The sequence below is a fragment of the Panthera onca genome, chromosome F1 (assembly GCF_046562875.1).
Source record: "Panthera onca isolate mPanOnc1 chromosome F1, mPanOnc1 haplotype 2, whole genome shotgun sequence".
NCBI lineage: Eukaryota > Metazoa > Chordata > Mammalia > Carnivora > Felidae > Panthera > Panthera onca.
Genome location: NC_138355.1, coordinates 66,470,118 through 66,487,106, shown reverse-complemented (window position 1 = coordinate 66,487,106; position 16,989 = coordinate 66,470,118). Strand labels below are relative to the sequence as shown.

The window sequence follows — 16,989 nt, the reverse complement described above, 5'->3', positions numbered from 1 at the left end:
CGATGCAGAGGGAAAATCGAGTTGTTCAAGGCTTACACAGCTCAGGGGCAAGACAGGAACCAGGCAGAACAGCTTTTATCTGTTTATTTAAAAACAGAATATCATTTTATATACAAATATGCACATATTTACACAAAATGTACACACTAGGACCCCAGATCTTTGGGCTCCACATCCAAAGTCCTGAGCTGGCCAGGGAGCAGGGGGTGAAATCCAGCTGTTTTCGGGCCAAGTGGGGCTTGGGTACAAAATCTAGGCATTCTGGCTGAGTGTGTTTCTGGTGGGCAAGGCAACGGTGGACCGTATCTAACCCCAGCACCCCCCCCAAAACTGCCAAAAGAGCCCCAAGCTAGTGACCCGGAGGCCCCTGGGGGAAAGGAGACATTCTTGCCTCCAGCGGCAGCTTTGCCCCACCTGACCCCCCTCTGCCCTGGTCCGTAATCACGACCCTTTCTCCCTTACACCAACTCCGAACCAGGAGCCCTTGTCACCCAGTCCCCGCACCTCCCCCCCAAGGGACCACAAACAACTGGGGACACAACTAAGAAAAAAGACGCGGTAGGGAAGGGACCGGGGAGCCTCTAGGGCCAGGGACCCCACCCTGTCCTCCTGCAGCCCCTGACCCAGGGGCTCACACCGTTGACTCAGACTCCACAACTCCAGGCTCCCTCCCAAGAGGCTGCCTAAATTAAAGTGTCTTAGCAGGAACACCTTTCAGAACCATGGGCGTTGGCCCCCTGCTGGGGTCTGAGCACAGTCTCTTGGTCTCCCGGGAGGGGGGTGGCTGACCAGTGGCTGACTCCCAGGGTTGTCGGCTAGTCATACTCCAAGCAGTCCAAGCAATAACCAACATCCAGAGGCAGCGCAAATTTTCTTTCAAAGACAATTTGAAAGAAATTCAAATTTTTGTGTCTCTTATTACAGTATTCGGAGCAGTATTCCCTACAGAAACTCCCCCAGCAGGTCTATTTATAGAAAATAGGCAGGTGCAGCAGGGCCCAGAGGCCACCAGAGGCCACCAGAGGGCCAGGGGCTTCTTCCCGAACAGGGTTAGCCTGGCAGGCCCCTGAGCTGGCCGCTTCACGCTTGCCCCCGCTGGCTTTCAAGTGGAGGGAGCCCAGCTCCCCAGCTCAGAGGAGGCCAGAATCCAGCTCTGGCCTGTGCACCTGCGTCTGGCCCACCGTCTCCACCTCTCGCCTCCAACCTCTGCGTCATTAATACTGCTCTGGGGTCCGAGGAGATAACCTGCGCTTACAGATAGAGGTCACGCAGCCACACGACACGCCAGCAAACCCACCACAGTTCACTTGGAGGCTGACATGAAGCACGGGCACATCACCCCCGCACAGGCACAAGGTCAGCGAACGCTCACACATGCACACGGTGATCTGTGCGCGCACACACACACACACACACACAGGGAAGGACTCAACCAGCAGAGCCCCCCCTTTGTCGAACAGAGGGGCTGGAGGAAAAGGTTGAGCAGTCGGGATGGGGAGCATCTTCCTGAAGAAATAGGGTGTTTAGAGAGCCCCCTCTCCCCGAACAGAAATCCCCAGGTCAGCAGAAGGAGCCAGGCTTAGGGGACGGAGGCAGGCCTGGGTCAGACCAGATGCCCCCGCCCATTGATGTAGATGCCATTGCCTGTGGGTTTGGCCCGCAGGGTCCCGTTCTCTTGGACGAAATGGCTCATGGCCTGTTTGATGCCTTCGTCCCGATCTTCCTCCTCCTCTGCCCGCCCGGAGCCTGGAGACAGCAGTTCAGTCTGGGTTTCAATCTCCCTCACCGTGGTCAGCGTCGAGTAACTACGGCCCTCCGGCTCTTCGCTCTGGACGCCAAGGGCAGAGGGCAAGTCAGGAACCGAGGCAGGGGAGCCAGACGGGAGGGGGGCCGGGTGGGGAGCCGTAGGGTCAGAGGTCAGGGGCTCAGACACAGGGGCCAGGAATGAGCGTCAGGCGCGGAGTGGGGGGAAGGAGAGCCACAGGTGAACAAAGGCACAGCCGAGGTGCCGGGCCCGAGACAGAGGGTCTGGTGAGGGGCGGCTGGCGCGCCACATCCCCGAGCAGGAGAGGGGCCTGAGGACAGTGGTGGGGACGCCGGTGGGGCCGGGGGGCCTCACCATCACAGAGCAGCTACTGTTGTCCTTGAGACTATCGGGGTGGCCCTCGGCTCTCAGCCCTACACTCTCCTCCGGCTGTGGGGCCCGGACATGGGGGAGGAGTCAGAACAGGGCTCAGCCTCCTCCGTCATCACCTCTCCCCCCACCCGACCTGTCCACCTGTCTGCCTGTCTGCTCTCCCTGACGCCCGTCCTCGCCCCCCCACCCGGCCCCACCCTGGAGCCAGGGCTGACGGCGGCTTCCCCGAGCAGCCCCGGGGGCCAGTGCTAAAGGGGGGCCAGGTGGACCCAGAGTGGACCCCAAAACAGCTCTACTCCCAGCCCAGGCCACGAGTCAGTGGCCAGACCTGGCCGAGGGCTGTCTGTCCTCCTCGTCTGCAGAAGGGCCCCCCGAGCCCCCCTTCCCCCCACCTCTCTTCCCCACCCTTCCCCTCCCCCATCCCGCTCCCAGATGCACCCGACCTTGGCACACACCTGGCTCCTGGGGTCCGAGTGATGGGAGTGCAGCCTCCGGATGGAGTTCTCCCGGGTCAGGGTCAGCTCCTCCTCACTGGGAAAGACACGCCCTTGTTAGGAGCTGAGGGTACTGGTGGCTCCCAAGGTGGGCAGGCCAAGAGCCTATGTGAGCCGGGGCTGGAGGGTGTGGGGGCTGTGCTGTCCCCCCCCCCCCCCAGTGTGAGTGAGTGGCTGCAGAGCGAGCGTGAGCCCCGCTAGGGTGTGTGTGCTTGGGGATACCCGGGCACGTGGATCTGGGCCTCCCCACCGACTCAGCTGTGGCCCCAGCCCCCCTGGCTCCCCGAAGGACCCTGCCCAGCTCCGGTCCATGAGCTCCCCAGCCATCAGCACCACCCCCCCCGCCCGCCTCCCCTCTCTCCTGGGTGCCGGCCCCCACCTCCCGCTCAGCCCCCTGGCTTTGCCCCCAGCTTAGCTCCGCCCCCCCCAGCGGCCACGACTCACTATTTCTGGGTCATCTGCTGAGCCTTGCGCCGATGGTACCGGGACATGAGCACGACCACCACCACCAGCAGGAGGAACAAGAGTGCGGCGATCACGCCCACCACCACCACTGAGGCCGACACCAGGTTCACCTGCTTCCCGGGGGCCTCCTGCGGGTCTGCGGGAGACAGGCCTCGGTCTGGGGGGGCTGCCCACACCCCCGCCCTCCCCAACCCTGCCCCCGTGTCCTCCCAACACACCCCCCAAACCACCCCCTCTGCAAAATACACGCGGTCCAGCACCCCCCCCACCGCCCCCGCCCCCAGCTCACCCTCTCTGTCACCGTTGCCCCTCCAGGCTCTCGGCCAGGCCCCCCCCCCCCCCCCGTGTCTGCCCCGGTGCTCACCAAGGATGTCCACAGTGACCCGGGAATCCCTCGAAGAGAGCTCGTTGCTGACGTGGCACACGTAGATGCCGCTGTGCTCGGGGGTCAGCGGAGGAAAGCCCAGAGTGTCCCCTTCCGCTCGCACCCCGCTGGGCAGAGGCCCGTCCAACCTGGACGACAGGGAGGCTGCGGCGGCCCGAGGCTGCCCCCACCCAACGTGCCCGGGCAGCTCTCCCCTCCCGCCCCCGTGACGTCACCCGAGCCGCTGGCTGTTCCCACGGTGCCCCTCCCTCCCCCGGGCAGGTCTGGGCAGAGGCCCCTGCTCCCTGCCGCCCAGGCTGACCCGGGCACCCCCCCACACACACACACACACACACGTCACCCGGCACTGGGTACCAGGGAGACACGGTATGAGGTCCACACCGCAGGACACCCCGTCCCTCTCTGGGCTCAGACGGACTGGGAGAGTGTGACCGCAGGCCCCAACACCCACGACATTGCGTGGCAGGGGACCTGAACGGAGCCCGGGGCACGCACGAGGCCACACGCACGGTTCATCCGCTCACGTGTGAGAATGTGCCTGTCGGGGGCTCACACACGTGTGCACCTGACCCCTCCCCAACCCCCTGGACACCTGAGACCCGGGAAAAAGCCAAGGAACCGGCAGAGGCGGGCGGCTGGCACTTCTAAGGTGCTTCCAAGGGTCTTACAAGATCACAGCAGTGCCTTTTTGTCCTCTCCGCCTCAGGTACTCACGTAAACATATAAAACATTAATATTTAAATCTTGCGCTATGCCTCGCGATTGAAGAGTTAGGGGGAAAAGCCAAGGACTTACTAGCTTGTTCCCTCCCAACGACCGCGTGCATCGTGGGCCCCCGGCTGCAAGCCCATCGTGATATTTGGTGACCACGCGTATTCTTGAGTGGGCCTGAACACGTGCCCCACTTTATCCGGGGTCCAGAATATACCGTCCCAGCCCCTAATGAGGACACGGCAGCCCTGCGAGGGAAGGACCCTGGCCGCAAGCGAGGCCCTCCCCCCGGGGCCAGGCCCTTACCGTGTCCAGTTGTACGAGGGAGAAGGGTATCCCTCGCTCAGGCACTTGAGGGTAGCCCCTTCTCTGCCCACCTGCCACAGCTTTTGGTCTTCGAGGCCCCTCACAGAGGCCTCGGTGAGGACTGGAGTGGGAGGAGGGAGGAGGAAGAAGGGGAATGAGGCTTTCCATCATCTGCTCCTCCAGGGGCCCCCTGCTCGGGCCCCACCCTGCCCTTCTCTGTCCTTCTCATCTGCTTCCAAACCCAGCCCAGCCCAGCCTGGCCGCCGGGTCCTGGCCCCCCCCGGCTCCCGTGTGGAGCTCTGAGCTCAGAGCCCACTGTGGTTTGTCCGGGCAACGAGCCTAGAAGTCCCTCAGCAAAGAGTCACGCTTTTTCGGAATCCCCTGTGGTCCCCCCGGCACAGTGCTGGTCGCGGAACAGGTGTTCCGTCAATGCTCCCTGATTCTCCAAAGACGTAAGCATCCTACTTGTCTCTACATTTCCTTGACAAACATTTGCCGAGGGCCTACTTTGTGCCAAATGCTGGGTTCGTATGAATAGAAAACAGCCCTGTGCCCGGAGAGGCTCTGAGCTTAGTGCTGGGAAAACGGTATCTGCTGCGGACTGAGGACCATTCAAGCACTCAGCGTCGTGTGAGATGCTTTGCGTTCGTGGTTTCTAATTCCCATCGGAACCCTGTAAAGTTCATGTAATTATACTCCTGCTGCGGAGGAAAATGAAGACGGACAAGATTGACTAACAGCCGGTGCACGGCAGAAAGAGGGCCTGTCCGACCAGAACCAGGGTCAAGCTGTGGGGCCCGAAGCTGTCTCTCTTCGTGTGTGTCACACAGTGCTTTCAAGTCTGTGTTTATACCGGATTCTCCCCACAACCCTGTGGCGTAGGACAACCCCCTTTGTAAACGGGACACCAAAGGCCAGAGAGGTCTGAGTGATCTGTCAAGGTCATCCGGGACGGCCTCCTGGTCTTCGACCTTTGCACTAGGGGTCTCCCGGCCACACGAGGCCGCCTTTCACGATCCAGCCTGGCCAGACTGGTGAGTCTCTACCCAAGGTTCAAGTACTCACAGGCCACTTGGAGGATGTGGGTGATCCTTTGGTCCTGCAGCAGGCCAGGATGGGACACCACGCAGGTGAGTGGCTGCCCATTCATGCTGCGGCTGGGCACCAGGTGGAACTCCGAAGTGACAGCAGCTGAGCGGGAGTGCTTGAAGGAGCGGCTGGTCGCGGTGCCCTTGACCTCTGTGTCCCAGGTCACGCTGGGGGCTGGGCTGCCCTCTGCCGTGCAGGAGGCTGCCAGCGTCAGGCCCTGGCCTTCTTCTAGCGCCGGACCAGGGTTCAGTGAGGGCAGGGGAGGCACTGCAGGGGGGAGGAGGCAGGGGTCACGGTCTGCACACCCGTCCGGAGGCCCTGGCCCGTCCCAGCTCGGTCTTGCAGGGAAACATTTCCAGGCCCTGTTCGTTGTCTTATCTCACCAATGTGGACACCACCAGATGAGTGGTAGGCTTTCAGCTTTCTCCATTGTTTTGATTTTTAAAATTTTTTTTTACAACGAGCAGGGATCATTTTTTAATAAAAAATGATGAAGTAAATAAAAAGCTGACCAGATAACATCTCTGTGCTAATAATAATAGCCAGCACTTAGTGAGCACTTATTATGTGCCGGGTATCGTGCTAAACACTCGATCGATGTTGTCTCATTAATCCTGCCGGCGGGCCAGCAAGGTGGGCATCCCTACCCCTGTTCTACAAGTCAGGACACCGGCGCGTTGGGGAGGTTAGAGGATTTGTCCCAGATGGTCAGCTGTTGGAGGATGGGGCCCAGATTCACACTCAGGATTTTCACCCCCAAGGCTAGTGTTACTAAGTTCCACGCAGATAAAGGGAAACTGAAGAAGGTTCTTTATTTCTATCTTCTTGACATGAACAGCTCAAGCACAAAATGCAAAAGCCTTAAGTAGACCATAGGTCTAGGGCATCCATAGACCACAAGGGCCCACAGCGCAAAATGGTGGTTTAAAAGAAAGGTGGGGGCGCCTGGGTGGCTCAGTCGGTTAAGCGTCTGACTTGGGCTCAGGTCACCATCTCACGGTCCGTGAGTTCGAGCCCCGCGTCGGGCTCTGTGCTGACTGCTCAGAACCTGGATCCTGTTTCAGATTCTGTGTCTCCCTCTCTCTCTGACCCCCCCCCCCCCGTTCATGCTCTGTCTCTCCCTGTCTCAAAAATAAATAAAACGTTAAAAAAAAAAATTAAAAAAAAAAAGAAAGGTGATGGTGAGGGGCGCCTGTGTGTCTGAGTTGGTTGAGCGTCTGCCTCTTGACTTTGGCTCTCAGGTCATGATCTCACGGTCTGAGATCGAGCCCCGCATCAGGCTCTACCCTGACTGGTGCAGAGCCTGCTTGCTTGGGACTCTCTGTCTCCTCTCTCTGCCCCTCCCAGGCAGGTGCAGGCGCTCGCTCGTTCTCTCTCTCTCTCTCAAAATAAACAAATAAAAATAAAATAAGGTAAAATAAAAGGTGATTGTGATCTCCAGCCACATTCACTGAAGGTCCAGACCAGGAAAGGTATGAGCCCCACTGGTCAGGCACAGCCACGCCCGTTGGGGGCTGGGTCCCCGTGGTTCATATCTCAGCCCCACATTTTAAAATCGTCGATGGCCAGGGAGGCTGCGAAGGAGTGCCTTTGGTAGAACCACTGCGGGAACTAGTAAGTGTAACTTCCGGAAGAGGAGACTGGGGGCTGGGGTGGGCGTGGGGAATGGCAAAGGTCCTCAGCTCTTTGAAAGGCTCGCGGGCAGGGGAGAGAATGAGCCTGTGCCACCTTGCTTCGGAGGGCGACAGCGACCAGGGAGGGTGGTGCAAGTCCACAGAAGAATGTTCTATTACGTGGACTCTTCCCCCAGGCTGACCGCTGTGTGCGTGGCAAGCTGCTGAGGTCACTCGGAGGGAATTTCTGGATTGGGTGGGAGGATGGGCTGCGCCGGGCTCCCTCACCCCTACGGGACCCCACCTCTTACTCCCGCTCGCCCGCTGCCCCACGCCTCTCGGCGCCCCCCACCCCCGCTCTCGCCTGCGAAGCCGCGGGCGAGGGCCTGGTGGCCCCGTGCGCCCGGCACCCCACTTACCCAGCACGCGGAGCCGCAGCCGCGTCTGGAAGCTGCCTGCGGGGAAGGTGCTGACGCGACACTCGTACTCGCCCTCGTCGGCCTGCACCGCGTTGCGCAGGAGCACGGCGCCGTCCAGGGGGCTGCGTGGAGGCGGCGGCTGCTCCACGCGGCCCTCGTAGGCCGCGCTCACGTGCAGCCCGTACTTGGAGTGCAGCAGCGCGAGCTCCCGGGCGCCCTCGCCCGCGTCCACCCGAGCCCACGCCACCTGCCCCACCTGCTCGCCGGGCTCCCCTCGGTAGAAGCAGGGCAGCTTGGCGTCCTGGCCCAGCACCACGGTCACCGGGTCCGAGGTCTCCAGCTCGCCCGCCCGGCAGCGGCCTGCAGGGGGCAGACAGGAGCAGCCTAGATTAGGGGCGCGGCGGGAACCCCGGGGGGAGCACTTCCTGATGCAGACGCCCGGGGGCGAGGAGGCCACCGGAACTCCTGGAGCACTTTCTGCTTGCCAAGCGCGTTCAGTCCATTACCTCATTAGATCCACACAGCATTCCCGAGGTGGGCGTTATTATCGCCATTTGACAGATGAGGAAACTGAGGCCCAGAGAGAGGAAGCGACTTGCCTAAGGCCACGGGGACGCCGGGTGGGAGAGCCACACCCTCTCCCAGCCCAGGAGTGTGGAGGCTGCAGCTGGAGAGAGGCAGCCTCCGCCCTCAGGGAGTTCCCAGTCCTCTCACGAAAATGGGTTTTGGGCGTAGAGACCGGGGAAGCCCTGGGCAAACCTTCACAGAAGGTTCAACCCACCAAGGAGGGGGCGGGGGCGGGGGGGAAAGTGAACGCTTTCAGGAAGTGTGGCCGGGAGACGAGGCAGGGATGGAAGGCAGCTGGCGGCTGGGATGGGGCACGTAGGGGGCGAAAGGGGCCCTTCGGAACATTCTTTTCATGGCTTCAAGATGACCGATCTGGATTCCCAGAGAGCAGGCCTTCTCTGTGGGAGGAATGGCCGCAACGGAGGCTCAGAGACAGGAATGACAAGTCACTGAAGACAGAAAGGCCCCAGGTCAGAAGCCCAGAGAGATGAGGTCAGGGCAGACACCCAGCGACAGGGTCAGAACGGTGGCGAGCGAGCCGGAATCAGAGGGGCAGAGACGGGGACCAGCGGGGAAGGGCGAGCGTTCTGTGCATCGACAAGGACAGCACGCAGCACCCAGGGGCATCTATCAGGTCACCTTGTTTTCAAAGAAGGATCCCTTTCCTGTCTTGTCCTCATGGAACCTGAGGTCTGGAGACACATTTTGTGGACGTGTATGGAAAGGCGTGACGGTCTCTGATTTAGTGCTCAGGGGTGTGTTGCAGGCCACTTGGGGGATGGGACAGTCACCGTGGACCCGCGTCCTGCGGGAGGGCCTCGTGCATGAGCTGGGTAGGACCAGGAGGGGGAGACCCCGGAAAGGGATTCCAGGTGAGGGACCCAGAGGGGTGGAGAGGCTGGCTGGCTCAGGAAGCAGGGCGGAAAGGACGCACCTAAGGCAGGCGGTGTGCGTCCAGCAGGACAGGTACACGTGCTTGGGCCTTGCACACCAGGGGAAGGAACTCATGGGGAGCCATCACTGCGGCAAGAGGCCAGTGGCTGTGTGCCCTCCGGCTGGAAAGCAGGGAGACTGAAGCCCCGAGACTCTCTAGGAACCCTTCATGCTGTGGGACAGGGAGGAGGGGACAGTCCTGGAGGACCCTCAGCAGGATTTGATCACTGACCAGAGAGAGAGAGAGAGAAAAGAGAGGCCGGACAAAGACAACTCCTACCGGTTCCAGGATGAGTGACGTAGAGGGGGGGCGGGGCTTGGGGAAACTCAGGGTCCAGGAGGAATAAATAAATTCGTGGAATAAGGCATGTGAAACGCAGGGCTGGGGGCAGAGGGAGGGTTCTCTCTGGGAAGCCAAGAGCTCTCTGCCTTGGGATGTATATCCAGCAACGCCCCGCAGCGCGCAGCCCCTGCCTCTGGCCACACATGCCTGGCTCACCTGGGCCCCTCCCGGGAGGTGCTCCTCCCGGTGTCTGGAGGGATGACTCCTACTCAGCCTTAGACTCCGCTTAGACAACGCTTCCTCCGCCACCCCACCCCCACCTCAGGCAGAATGAGGGGCCCTCGCTCCGTCCTGCCCTAGCGCCCTGCTCTGACCTCGCCACCGTACTGTATCCCCCCTGGATTGCATTTGGGCGCTTCCCGTCTGCCTCTCCCGCCGGACGGAGCTGCCCAAGAGAAGAAGCTGGGTCTCACATCACATAGGGAAACACGGTTTTCTGACTTAGGGCTCAGTGGCAGGTGGTCTGCCTTCTTGGCACATAAGGGGACCTCGATGAATGTTTATTGAATGAATGAATGAATGAATGAATGAGAGAGAGAGAGAGAGAGAGACAGGGAGAAGAAGGAAAAGGTAGAGCGAGCAGGAATGAACCTTGGGCTGGGCTGGGCAGACAGGGAGGGGGTTGGCATGGCAGCCCGGGGTGGAGGCAGGCTGGGCTGGCTACCTGGGTTCGATGCCAGAGGGAACAGCTCTGACCGCTCACAGGGAGAAGGCCGGGGCTGGATGGGGCAGTTATGGAGGGAGGAAGTGGTCCACTCGGATGGACCAGAGGGCTCCGGGGAGGCTGAGCATAGGCCAGAGGAAGGGGGTCCCCGTGACCCTGTGAGCAGGGGTGGAGGGAGGGAGGGTGCTGTCGGGAGCTGGGAGGACCCAAACGGGACGGGACAGACCTGCAGGGCCAGATACCGGGGCCCTGACCTGCCTAAGCTGGTGTGGGTCCCACCCAGCCCGGCCTGGGAGTCCGGCTCACCACCCGCACCCCTCCTTGGCAGGGAGCAAGGCTGCCAAGGAAGGGCTGGAGGTGGGCTGGAGATGGGGGCTCAGCCCCAGCACATCCTCTGCTTCAAGCACTGGTTTCCGCAGGCACAGGGGTCACAAGCCCTGCTCCGCTGGGACACTCAGACCCTTCTACGGGACACCGTCGGATGGCGTATTTCCCATCCCTATCCCTATGCTTGCCAACCATCCGGCCCCTCTCCACAACCCATCGCCCACATTTTCCCCAACATATGTCTCCCTTAGGGCACAACAGACCATATGCCCGCGTCGCGGTCCTCTGCGTCCCTCCCCGTAAGTCCAAGATCCCCACCGCCGAGCAACAAGCCCACGCTTCGCAGGATGAAGAACCCAATAAAACAGGAGAGCCCCTTCAGGACCTCTCCCACAGCCCCCCATTGTCCTAAGTCCCCTATTCACCAGGAGCATCACAGCTTCGGGCAACAGCCCCTCACACTTCATACGCACACACACACACACAGGGGCTGCGACAGAAGGAGGAGAGAACTTGGGCTCTAGAATCCCCATCCTGGACTAAACTGGACCCAGAAGCCCAGACTCCCAGGCCAGGGCAGGCCGGCGCTGCCTCCTGCCTCTCTCCCCCACCCAGTGCCCGCCTGGCGTCAGCATGATGATGTCACCAGAGCGAAGGAGACACGCCGCCCGCCTGGTGAGGTCACCCTGCGGGCATGTAGTTGCCAGGCGGGGCCAAGCCCACGGACCCTTCTGCTGCGAACTGTTCGCCGAGGCTGGTGGACTCTGCTGGCTGGGCACTCCTCCCTCTGACCGTCCCCACCCCTCCTCCCGGGAGCACAGGACGCTGGTCAGGAGCCCTGGTGATTCAGATGCCGCCACAGAGCAGCAGGCCCAGCCACAGCCGCCACCAGCCATCACCTTGCGCAAGGAAAGAACAGGCCCAACTGGCCAGACGGGATCCCTGCCCTCGGCCTCCCCCACCCCTGGCCAGGCCCCCACGGGCCTCTTTGGGGCCCTGCCCTCTGTGTACCCCGCCCGCTCCCAGACAGGCCCTCCATTCCTGGTCCGGGTTGGCTCTCTGGGTCCCAGCTTTCCTCTGTGTGGGGGGCCTGGCCTCTGATCTCAGGAGGGGAAACTGAGGCTAGCAGCTGCAGATAACAGCGTCGTTGGGCAAGGAGGCTTTCCTCTGTGAGGGGCCTTTCTCCCTCGGTATCCCCTGCATCTAGGGGTCCTGGCGACGAGTCTGTGCATGAGTCTTTTGCGTGTGAATGTCTGATCACTTTGGGAGAGGGCCTGGCGGGGTGTAAGTGAGGCCGACTCCTTACTGAACTTGGGGGTGTTTTGCACTTCTAAGCGCTCACGTGTTATCGTTAGGAAGGTGTCTGTGCTCGCCTGCCTCCAGAGACAAGAGCCACGGAGTGATCTGTGTGCAAGCGTGCGCGCTCCCGTCCCGCGGAATTCTGAACACAGGGTAAATGTTTTGATGCTGGTCCCTCCTGGCTTCCACGTGTCTGTCTGTCTTAGCTGCCCGTGGTCAGTGGTGGGTTGGCTCTGCCCCTTCGCCTCTGCGGCCCGTCTGGAGCGGAGCCAGGCACCCCTCCCCACCTCACCCCAGACTTGAGGGCAGATTCATCTCAGGCGGAGGTACCCAGAGATGAGGTCACTGTCCCTCCAGGTGATGGGAAACTGCCGTCAAGGACTCCTCAGCAGAGCAAAACAGAGGCTCACCCTCCCCTGGCTCCTCAGGCTCCTGCTAGAAGGACTCCCCCCCCTCCCCCGACCCCCCAACCACCTCCCTCGGCCCCCCAGGAGGCCTCTCCCTGGGAATCTCTGTCAGGCCTCTGCTGCTGCCACCACCAGAAAAACCAGCTCTAGCTCCGGGCCTGGGGTGAGGGTTGTCTGGTGTGGGTTTGGTGGGAAGGGAGGGGGCGGGGGGGACTCCTGCTTAGGGCTAGGGGGAGGGGTCCAAGCGGTCCAGGGGCTCAGGCTCCTTTGTTAACTCTTGCCTCCCCTCGCCCCACAGTGGCAGCCTCTACCAGACAGAGCTGGAATGGGTGGGAGTGTTTGGGGTAAGAAAGAACCTGGGAGGAGCCCTGAAGCCCCCCATTCAAGACAGGTGACATCAACCACCCGGCAAGCCCTTTTTTCTTCCACCCTTCCTCCCATAACCTTGGCCTTGGAGGTGCTAAGGAGCCTGGAAAACCAGGAGACTCTCCGTCTGCCTTCATCCACGTCCCTCACTTGGCCCCCATCGTCCTAAGCCCCCCAGCTTAGTGACAGCTTCCCAACCCGGGCAAAGTGCCCACCCACAGATTAGTGTCTGGGGAGGGGGGCCACACCAATCACAAAGGCAGCTGAGAACAATGGGGGGAGGACAGGCCTTGAGGCAGCCCGGCTCTGGCCCAGACACAGCTCCCAGCACAGATAAGTCCCCTAAACCCCCCCGGAGCCAGAGTCTGAGCCCGGCTGAGTCACGACAACAGCCACACTGTGGGTGGGAGACCCAGAATTCAGCTTCTCCCAAACTCCTGAGATCTTAGCCACCCGGCACCCCTAAATCCTGCCAGCCACCTCCCCCCAAAGTGGGGGCCAGCTCTGCCCCACCCCAAATCAACCCAGCTCTCAGGACACCAGTTACAAAGGCAAGCGAGGAGGGGGTGGCCAGAAAACGCTGGGAAAAGTTCCTGGGGCCAGAGGCTCCCCGTCCCAGGGAGAGAGAGAGACGATCCAAACCACCTCCTTCACAGCCCTCCTCTACGAGGCTTGGTGGCCCGGCCCCAGTTCTGAACTTGACCTTCGCGTGCGGTTTTAGATTCAGCCCCTAGGCTCCTGTCCTCCCTTCCCTCCTGACTCAGCTCCCCACCCCACCCCCAGCCTTCTACTCTGCTAGCCTTTGGTCAGTGCTAGAGTAAGCTTTGGAGGCCGGAAAGCCCAGGCAGTCTCTCCTCCCGAGGCCTAGCTCCCTACAGTGGCTGTCCTCCTCAGCCTGGAGGACTCCAGGGCCCCGAGATGATGCTCCAGAAGCTGGGACCGTGCGCTGTGCCACAAACTCCTCACCGCCATCTCTGTAGCTGGGGTCCTCTGAGCCCAGCCCCCGCGAAACACCCGGGTGGGACCAAGGTCACTGGGGCCACGGGGCTTCCCTTGTGATTCTCCTAGTCCCCGCTACCTTGGGTGGGGAAGCTAGCTTCCCTTTCTGGCTTCCCTGGGTTAGGGTAGGTCCTGCAGGAAAGGGCCTGCCCCCCTCTGTAAACAGGAACAGAAAAGCAGGGATGGGGGCCCCTCCCTTTCTAGGAAACTAACCTCAGGTAGAAAGCCGATCCTAATCTTCGGAGGGCACAGAATTCAGGGCAACCCCCCCTCCCAACACTCTGGCCCTACAATCGGGTCCAGACAAAGAGCTAGAAACTAGCATCCCACTGGAGGGGTGTCTGTAGATTTGAGCCGGTCGGCTGCAGGACAGGAGATGGAGGGAGTAGGGAGGGGACCTTACCCGGAAATTCATCCCATTAAGGAGAGACAAAGAACTGTGGTGTCAGGCACCTCCCAAGCCTGGGCTCCTCTCCCTGTCAGGGGTGGGGCAGGGCCCTGGGGCTCAGAGCTCTAATGGCCCAGGAGTGGGGGGGCACTGATTTGCAGCAGGGCAGGGGCGGAAGGCAGCATCCGGCATAAAGCTACCTTGGTCCCCACTGAGAGATGGGCCAGGACCCTTCCCCCCGCCATCACCGCAGCCAGACTGACCGCCTCTTCCTGCACCCAGCACCCCCCTTCGGTCAGCGGCTGGACAGGCACACGGCCACAGGACTGCAGAGGTGGAAGGCCCATAGAGATCCCGGGGTCCCACCTCGTGGGCTGCCGAAGTCTACGTTCTTAGTTGCCAAAGGTCACCTAGCAAATGGAGACCAGAAATGGGGCCACAACGCAAGCCTCCGGACTCCCAGCCCAAAGCTCTTTCGGAGGCAAGACCTCCGGCTTTCTGGGGGCTTCCACAGAGAGGAGCCAGAAGGGGGGCGGCAGTGGATGTGGTCGTCAGGCTGGGAACCTGGGGCCCGCGCTGCAGGCCTCAGAGCACCCTCCAGCTCTGTGCAGGTCCTCGCAGCCATGGGGGGGGGGGGGGGGCGGCTCACCGGGCCCCAGTTACCCCGGATAATTCTGGAGTTAGGGTGCCCCTGTAGCCACGGCACCTGTCCATCGGGCATTGGGCAAGGTCGGGGTGATGCCCTGACTGCAGGAGGTCTCCTCTCCCCTTCCCTGGGCTTCTCTTAGAAAGAACAGCCTCACGTCCTGGAAAAAGAAGGCAGGACCACGTCCCGTTTGCCACCACATCTCCAGCATTTAGTCCCCTGGCTGTGCCCCGTGCACACTCAGACCTACTAGCCTTTAACAGACTGGAGGCTGGGAGACCCTGGACACTCGCCCTGGTCTTGCTGCTAACACTGAGTCGTCTTGAGACGTCGCTTGCCTGTTTGTCTCAGTTTTGCTGTCTGTAAAATGAGGCAGTTAGAGCGGTGGCCTCTCTGACCCTTTCCATGTCCTGAGACATTGTGGCTCCACTCTTCAAGGGTGGCCAGGTCCCCCAGAAAAGTGGCTGCCGAGTTCTCTGGCCCCAGCGACCAGACCCCACCCTCTGGGCCTGAGCAAGTGAGGAGGGTTGTCTGGAAGATGGGAGTTAAGGCAGGGGTGGAAAGCAGAGGGGCTGGAGCTCAGGACCCTGTGACTGGAGACTGGCCGATGCCCTTGCATCCCCCCTCCACTATAAGATCAGACAGGAGCAGTGCCCCCCCCCCCACCCCCCATCTGTGCCTCATGCTCCTGACAGCTTCAGCTGGTGACGGAAGGAGAAGGAATCCCTGCCGGGCCCCGCTGGACAATGACACTTCCTTGCTCCTGGGCCTATCCAGACAGGGCTCTGTCTTCCCAGGACAAAGATTCCCCAGTTACTCATTACTCTGGAAAGAGCCTAGGGAATCCCACTATGGTGTCACTGTGCCTACACATGCTTAGACACACGCACACACACGCATTCTGTTCCCCACTCTGGAGATTGTCAATTCCTGTAATTTACATCTACTACATACACATTAGACAGGAGTAACCGAAGGCATCCAGATGAGAAAATGAGGAGACAGGGAATAAACAAAAGGAGACCACACCCTATCTAGAAGATACTCTACCCTAGACCTCCCCTCATCTAAGCATCACCGCCCCCATTAAATAGTGTCTCCAGGGAAAGAGAGGGGCCCGAGGGAAGGCGCCCCAGCTCCCCCCTTGTCTCCCAGCAGGTGCTCCAAAGCCGGTACTGTAGGACCTCATAAGGAGAAGGGAACAGAAGGGCCCTGGCCACGGTCTGGGCATCAGGCTTCCTGCACCCTGATGACTGCTGACACCAGCTCCGCCCTGAGTCAGCCCAGCTCCAGTCAGCACTTCTGGAGCCCCGGGAGCAGGCGAAGGAGCCTCCAGGAAACCCTGGGGTGAGAGGGTCCCCCACCTGTGCCACCTCCCTGCCCCACCTGCACTGGGTCGACACGTCCGCTCCCCGGGCTGAGGCAAGGCTGTGGCAGAGGCGGGCAGGGCCCCCAGACGCAGGGCTGTGGCCTGGGGCTGGAAGAGGGCGCGAAGGGAAAGAGTGAGGCTGGCCCTTCTGGGGGCGCCATCGGCGGTGGGGGGGTGGGGGTGGGAGAGAGAGATTGGTTGCTCAGTCCAGAGTCAAAGGGAAGAGAATGTTTAGGTGTGCGTGTGTCCGTGTGTGCGTGTGCGTGCGTGCGTGTGCGTGTCTGTGCTGGCTCGGGCTCAGAAGCAAGGGTCCCGATGGTTCGGGCAAGTCCTACCTGGAAACGATAGCAGCAGCAGCAGCAGCAGCAGCAAGGCCTCGGGCCCCCGCATCTTGGCTCCCAGGGACAGGGGCATCGGTGGAAAGGCAGAGCCGCCCAGTGTTTCTGACGGTCCCCTGAGTTCTCCCTGGGAGCCGGCTCTAGAGCTGGGTAGGGCGCGACCCGGAAGGCAGGAAATCACGGAGTCCTCAGGCACTGCCTCGCCTGCCTATCCCTCCGGGGTCTCTGCTGGGGACCCAGCCCTCCTCTACCCGCCCAGCTCCGGCTACCCCCGAAAAGCCGTGATCGGGAGCTCCGAGCTCCCCCAGAGCTGCTTCCCACGCCGGGGCCAACGACGACGGCAGAAACCTGGGAACCTGCTCAGCAGGTCAGAACAGGTGCGTCTCTGGGGGTTGGGCCTGGCACGAAGACGTACCAGCCACCGCCCCCACGGCCTGGGCTAGCTAATGGGCGCCAGGGAGGGAGGGCAGGAGGGAAGGACCCGGCGGTGGTGGTGGTGGCGGCAGGGCGGGGGTGGGGGGGGTGGGGGGGGATCCCATCGTCAGCTCCAGGCTTCACCGGGCAGTGTGGCAGGGGCTGGGGAGGGAGAGGCAGGGTGCGGGGGGCGGGGCAGGAAAAGGCCCAGGGTGGCTCAAAGAGGGAGGCACCAGGCCAGGAGGAACAGGGGCAAGGCCCTTGTGGGTGGAAAGGAGCCCAAGCATCCCACACCCCAGCCAGCCTCGCT

The 16,989-nt window shown here is 61.6% G+C and overlaps 1 protein-coding gene across 3 annotated transcripts; it reads right to left on the bottom strand.

Moving 5' to 3' along the window:
- Positions 1–469: 469 nt before the first annotated feature.
- NECTIN4 (nectin cell adhesion molecule 4) lies at positions 470–16,746 on the bottom strand. 3 transcript variants are annotated; one of them, XM_078440590.2, is made up of 9 exons: positions 16,263–16,746; positions 7,620–7,979; positions 5,564–5,854; positions 4,499–4,619; positions 3,461–3,609; positions 3,076–3,232; positions 2,581–2,668; positions 2,120–2,194; positions 470–1,828 (listed from the first exon to the last, which is right to left on the bottom strand). In XM_078440590.2, the coding sequence occupies exons 1-9, from the start codon at positions 16,339–16,341 to the stop codon at positions 1,604–1,606; spliced, it is 1,545 nt and encodes a 514-aa protein (XP_078296716.2). In that variant the 5' UTR covers positions 16,342–16,746; the 3' UTR covers positions 470–1,603. The 3 variants fall into 3 exon arrangements, with proteins under 3 accessions (XP_078296716.2, XP_078296717.2, XP_078296718.2); XM_078440591.2 differs by having other exon boundaries at positions 2,593–2,668; positions 16,263–16,743; XM_078440592.2 differs by lacking the exon at positions 2,120–2,194 and having other exon boundaries at positions 2,593–2,668; positions 16,263–16,744.
- Between the last annotated feature and the right edge of the window lie 243 nt (positions 16,747–16,989).